The 6909-nt window shown below is 38.7% G+C and overlaps 1 protein-coding gene across 1 annotated transcript in view; it reads right to left on the minus strand.

The window, feature by feature from the left end:
- ppp1caa (protein phosphatase 1, catalytic subunit, alpha isozyme a) overlaps positions 1–6649 on the minus strand; it is a gene marked incomplete at its 3' end in the record, with an annotated part of 10361 nt that extends 3712 nt beyond the window's left edge. The window contains 2 exon segments of the mRNA XM_014024985.1: positions 6130–6250; positions 6521–6649. Coding sequence (XP_013880439.1) covers positions 6130–6184 — 55 coding nt within the window.
- Positions 6650–6909: the final 260 nt, after the last annotated feature.

The raw sequence follows: 6909 nt of genomic DNA on the forward strand, positions 1-6909 counted from the left end.
CACACACACACACACACACACACACACACACACACACACACACACACACACAGTTTGTCGAGTGTGATCACAGATCTAACAGAAACCAAGCAGTGGAAACTGTCGAGACGTTATCCGACTCAGAAACAGGTCAATCATTTAATGAGGCCTTTAAATCTGAAGCTACAGGAAAGGTGTGAAACCACTTCCTGCTGTAAGCTGATGCTGCACAAACCAAGAAGACATCCTAAACTTAAAATAAAAAAATACTTTGAAAACACACGCACACAAAAAAACAAAAAAACCAAAGCAGTTAACTCCTAGAATAAATACATTTACAAATCAAAAAAAGAAAGCAACGTTCTGCTCTTGGAAATGAATTTAAGGCATCTCAGGAATTCAGCAGGTTTCTCAAGTCTGCTTATRGTGTTTTCACACCTCACACACAKGCACACACACACCGAGCAGAGGGAAGAAATCACGACGACGATCTGAACAAATTATTTTCCTGCTGAACGACTCGCCTCAGCCTCACATCACGTTAAACACGTTCCAACGGATTATTAGAAAAGGATTTCAAATAAAACAAGGAAAACGGTCTTTAAAACAAATAATTAGCAGGTTAGAGAGATGAAGACTGATGCTCTGTGTCTGATGTGTGTTCTTCATGCTGCTGCAGTTTAAATCTGTTAGTTTGTGTGACAAACAGAACCAATCATATCCCAACCAGCAGACATGCAATTTGTACAGAGCCCGCGAGGGGACATGGGAGATTTTTTTTCTTTTGCGTTCCTACGCAATACCTTTTGCGTTACCTCGCAAAAGTACTTTATCACTGTTGTGCCTGCCGGTTTATTAGCAAACTRACATTTACCGTTAGCGAGTTAGCCTACTGCTTTAATTCAGCTTTAGAATAAATATATCACACAGCCACACATGGAAGTATGTCATATGTCGATATRTGAACACAGTGCAGCCACYCAACATCAATGTCAATTTCACGAACTTGTGYCGACACATCCTGTTTTGGTAACRSGATATTTCAAAATAAAAGTCTGATTTAATTCAGTTCATATTCAAAACACTTTTGCATGGTAACGCAAAACAATATTGCGTGGTAACGCGAAGGCATTGCGAGGTAACGCGAAGGCATTGCGTGGAAACGCGAAGGCATTGCGTGGTAACGCAAAGGCATTGCGAGGTAACGCAAAGGCAGTAACGCAAAGGTAGTAACACAAAGGCATTGCAAGGTAATGCAAAGGCATTGCGAGGTAATGCAAAGGCAGTAACGCAAAGGTAATAACGCAAAGGCATTGAGAGGTAACGCAAAGGCATTGCGTGGTAACGCAAAGGCATTGTGTGGTAACGCAAAGGCAGTAACGCAAAAAGGTATTGCGAGGTAATGCAAAAAGGTATTGCGAGGTAACGCAAAAAGGTACTGCGAGGTAACGCAAAAAGGTACTGCGAGGTAACGCAAAAAGGTACTGCGAGGTAATGCAAAAGGTACTGCGAGGTAACGCAAAAGGTACTGCGAGGCAACGCAAAAGGTATTGCAAGGTAACGCCAAAGGAAAAAAAAGTCCCCTCGCGGGCTCCGTAAGTTTGAACTAACTCAGGCTACATCTAATATAAAAATCCTGATGACAACTAAAAACTTTTTTTCAAACCAGCATTCTTGTAAACAGAATTAGTTTCTACTATTTGCAGAATTAGTTCCTTTGAGAATATCTTACATATCAAAGTAAATGTGTTGCTACATGATATCTTTAACTAATTTAAAAATCAATCAAACTGAATTGTGAATCATCGTGAATCGAATCAGGCCCCTGTGAATCGAATCGATTTGGGAAATTTGAATCAATACCCAGCCCTACTGTTAATGGAGAGATTTAAATAACTTAYTATTAAAAACTTTCTTATTGTGACTCATTTTGTCCAAACAGGTCACTTATGTCATTGTCCACTCCTTATTGGGCATGACAATATATGAATCAGAGTTTATATCAAATAACTTGTATTTCTGTCTCTGTATTTTAGTTTAACAATGTTTTGGATAAATACAAGCCGACCAGCTGCCTCCTGGTGTTTGATCACACACCTGATAACTGAGGTGCATCATTTATTTATTTATTTGCATCGCAGCCCTCTGGATCGGTGCCTAAAACCCATCAAGCAGTTTTCTTGATGCACTTTAAAAGCAAACACTCTTCCGGTAATAAAAGGGGGGATAAATGAGTGAAGATTTTCTAACACTCAGACTCTCATAGGCTGAGCAGCCACAGCTCGGCTCAGAGTATGAATCACCAAACGGATGTTGGGGAGGGACGACAAAAGGCAGAGAAAAGCAGATATAAATACCGCGCGGCTGCTTGTTGCTTTTAAACCTGGATTACTGGAGGGCTAAGCCCTGACAGAGCTTACTCCAAAGTTAGCCTCGCAGCCAGTGGGCCACGGTGAGGCGTTCACGAGGGAGGCTTTGCACAACGCCGGTCAGGGGGGGCCGAAAACAAAGAGAGAGACGAGAAAGCTGCCGGGTTGAAACCAACACTTGGCACGGTTCAGCGATTCTGTCTCAGCTGTTCTGGTTGGCCTGCTGTGATGTCAGCTCTGCTAGCAGTTAGCTTAGCTTCAGAGCTAATAATCTAATTGTGCCTGCTAATGAACTTATCCAAACACATTTAATTGGTTTGGTCTCAAAACACAGTCAGGAAGCAGGAGGGTAACCTTGTTGTCCACATCGGAGATTTAAAACAAATTAACTGAACTAAACTACAGAAGAGCACATTCTTCACTAGAGACGATAAAAACCAACAGATGTTTTAATATAAAACCACAAATACCAGAAAATATAAAAAGGTCCAGTGAGTTACACAACAGGATATAAATACTGCCACTATCAGGCTTGTTTGTTTTCTTGTGTTTGCCAGACAACCTTATCACTGCCCGAGTACAAAACACTCCAGCCTGTCCCACAGTCAAAGTCAYACTCCCAGCAGGCATTTCKCTTCACACACACAGACACACASGTCTGGGTTTTATATCCCCATGGGGACTGTGGATTGACTTCCATTATTTTTTTTTTAGAAATTTATATCCCAACCCTGACCATTTACCCTAAAATTAACCTCACAGGTGCCTACCTGACCCTAAAACTAACCTCACAGGTACCTACCTGACCCTAAAACTAACCTCACAGGTGCCTACCTGACCCTAAAACTAACCTAAACTCAATTCACACCTTGGTCCTAAACCCAACCCCCCATCCATAATCTGCATTCATACCCGTGGGGACCAGGCATTGGTCCCCACAAAGCTGTTTTTTGGGAAAATGGTTCCCACAATGTAGGAAAAACGTGCACGCACTTATAATCTCAACCACCTCCAACAGCTCAGGCCTACATTTAGAAGGTAAACAAACTAAAATCTACGATGAGTTCATTAATAATGCAGGTTCTGGGAAAACTCTACGTATCAAACAATAACATTTATTGGATAAAACATGTTTAATGTTGTGACTTCAAAGATGATCTTTGAGCTAACATCAACTTGAAATCATTCACAGTTTACTTCGCTCATCTGTTCAGATTAACTGTAGTTTACAGCTACACCTTATGCAGGAAGATGTCTGATGAATAAAGTTAAAACCTTTTATCATCAGGTTATTTTTATGAACTTAAGATGTGAAAATCATCATAAATTAGCATCTGTTAGTCTCAACAGGGATCCTTGTTATCTTCCAAAGAATAAAAAAGGAAAACTGATATTAAAATCCGATTAAAGTTTTTGTTTTTAAAGTCGACTAACTTCCTGGTGAAGCTTTGTGCAGTAATGTTATCCTGATAACGTCTGACRTTTTTCCATAACGCAGACTATAAGGGTGTAAATAAATGTTTTTTTTTCTATCAAATGTTAGAAAAAGACTTTGCAGCTATTTAGACTATAAATTAYGGTTGAACATCTAGTCCAGGACGTTACAATCTACTATCAACATACCTGAAGTTGTAAATGAAGATAACACAGTAAGTGATATACAGATATCAGAACAACAATTATTTGTGGCATAAAATGTACAAGTCTTAACCACTAAGTTGAAACAGAAATATGTTTATTCAAAAATTAGATCCAATCTGACATCTTCTGTTTCAAATATCTATCTTCATGCCATTATACTCTCAACCATGTCGTACTGTTTACCTGTTTGGTCTCTTACAACAAATGAAATCTTAGAACCCATAGTTAGGCTCTACAACAGGGCCTACAAAATTCATAAAAAACTTGCTGGTTGGACTCATCACTGTACAGTTCTTTCATTGTCTGATGCCTTGACTTTTCAGAATTATGTTTTGTATAGTGGTATTAATTTATATTTTCAGATCTTCCAAGGTGCCAATTATGGAACTCTCTGTGCATTGTTGCCCAAATCAAATTCTGGAAGTGGTCATACAACTAGATCTGTTACAAAAGGACAACTGATATTACCAACTTTTAAAAACTGTTARGGCCAGAGGTCTTTCTTCTATGTTTATACTAAAGCATGGAATGACATTCCTCAAAACATAAAGTCCATTTCAAAACTACAGCCCTTTAAGAAGAATCTTGTCTGGCATCTGCTGGACACTTTTTGTTGTGCTCATATTTAGACGTCCTATTTTGCAAACGCTGCCTTCCTGAAATTTGGTATGCTTGTTTGTCTTTGTGTCTATGGTGTATAATGATGTGATTGTGATGCTGTATTTCAGAGTGTTTTATGTGCTGCAGAACAGGAACCTGCTGTAAAACAGCAATTATGCTGAGTCAGGCTTGATTTTTAGTAATCTTTTCCTGTTAAATAAATCAAATCAAATAAAAATGACAGATCTGAAAGAAACTGATGGAATCTGCAAAGAGACTAAAGAGTTACACGAGGCCCTGGTGCTGCAAATGTAAAGTTTGTCAGAAATATACATTTATATCAGTAAAAAAAATGTAAAAATGTACAAAGAGTATTTACAGCAAAAAAAAATCCATTCATTTCTATTGGTCTTTATGAACTGAAGTCCTACCCTCGCTTTACTTTTTGCAATATTTGCAAAACAATAAACTATTTTGTTAATTCTGGTAGATTGTGTGCCAGCTGCATTCAGCTCCATCGTGCAAACCACATTTAATATTTGGGTCTTTTTATTTAAGTGAGCGCAAGGTGAGGTTTGAGTTTAGAGGATATGTAACTGCTGATKGTGCAGATTATTTTCCTGTGTTTAGGATTCTCTGCAGGCGTGAGGTATCCAAGCTGTGATTCCTGAAAAATGATTTACAGAAAGCCAGAATTGAATTTAACATTTTGATTCAACAGCATTTTTCTTTCACTATTAAATAATTTTCACCACTTTTGCTTTTGATTCAGACCACATGCTAATAATTCTGCCAACGCTTATCGACTCAGAAATGTTTTGCGTACTTCAACCAGCGTCCGGCAGGTCCCAAGTCTGTTGTTGCTAAATTGTTGGTCAGGAGCCAAAACATTTAGACTGGATTATTTTTTACATTTCTGAATGGTACAACTGGGTCTTAGGAAATGTTTGCYTTCATTTGTTGACCACAAGGCTCTCGCTGTGATTAATAATTAAAATCGTCTACTTGGAAARTGCAGTCAGTGTATCTGCAGCCAGAAAAATACTGCAAAAATAATGTTCTACGAGCCTTGCTAATTATTGGTAAATTTGTCCAAAACAACTAATAATTACTCACATGTTATCCTTGTTTATACTCTGATGATTTCAAATCATTAACTTCATGTTTATTATGAGATCTTGTAGAAAGAAAACATCATAAACTAAAAAAAATACAATTTCATACTATTAAAATAATGCTTCAAAAGATACAAAATYCAGTAAACTCGGTGTTTGTATCAGAAAGCATAATTCACTGGGTAACCAGGTATTTGTTAATGTATGTATAACATTAACTATATTTAAATGAAACTGGGAACTGTCACATAATAAACATTTAATATCTTATCAAAATAGACTCATCGAAACCATCAATCAAGAGCAGTTTAATACAACCTTTGATCAAAAGTATAAATAATAAAATCCTAAACAGCTCATCACCATCCAGCCGTCACAGAATCAGATTAAAACACTTTAATCCTGATATATTTGAGCCTCCTCACCTTCCAGGAGACGCTGAATTATCGAGTCGATGTTTAGTTTGTCCGGCTCCGCCATTTTCTCTATTTTCTGTCGTTATAATCGGGAAGTCGAGACCTTCTGGTGGTTTCCTGCGCGTTTCACCTTCAGATTCAAACACGGGAGAGAACCAGAGACACAAAGCGGCTGTTAGTCACGAAAGAGGCCATCGCGGTTTGTCAGAAACGAATCTGTCAGGCTGGTAAATCCACCGGAAGAAGGAGAATCAATGAGCGAACGAAGCCGCTAGCATTAGCATTAGCAACACTTTTTTTTAAAATAAACTTTATTGAATCCAGTCAACATAAGCGACAAATTCAAACTCGAATGGACGCTGGCAAAACCTCTCTAAAGACGAATAAAATGTTCCCAAACCTTGCCTTCAGATTTGTGTCTATCCTCCCGGTACTAAAGACGTATGAAATATTTAGTCCGGAGGTTAAATTTGACCCTGTTCTCCTGGTTTTGTCCCGGTCGTTCCCCCCCACCCCAGGAACTTTAAAACAGGGCCGCGGCGCGTAACGTAGAGGCTGAATCAAACGGAAGTGTTCACACGTTCCTCGTAACGCGATTGGTCCGTTGAGCGTTCGAAAGCTCCGAAGCTTACAGCCTATTGGATGAATCCGGAGTCTGTCTTGGTGTTAGGCTCCACCCACAGTCGTTCACAAAGCTATTTTAAACAAGCATTCAATGATTTTAAACTCATTTTGCGCCCTCTAGTGTTTGATTTTTGACTTGTAACTTTTGCAACACATTAAATCAGT

Source organism: Austrofundulus limnaeus, unplaced genomic scaffold (assembly GCF_001266775.1).
Source record: "Austrofundulus limnaeus strain Quisiro unplaced genomic scaffold, Austrofundulus_limnaeus-1.0 Scaffold450, whole genome shotgun sequence".
Taxonomy (NCBI): domain Eukaryota; kingdom Metazoa; phylum Chordata; class Actinopteri; order Cyprinodontiformes; family Rivulidae; genus Austrofundulus; species Austrofundulus limnaeus.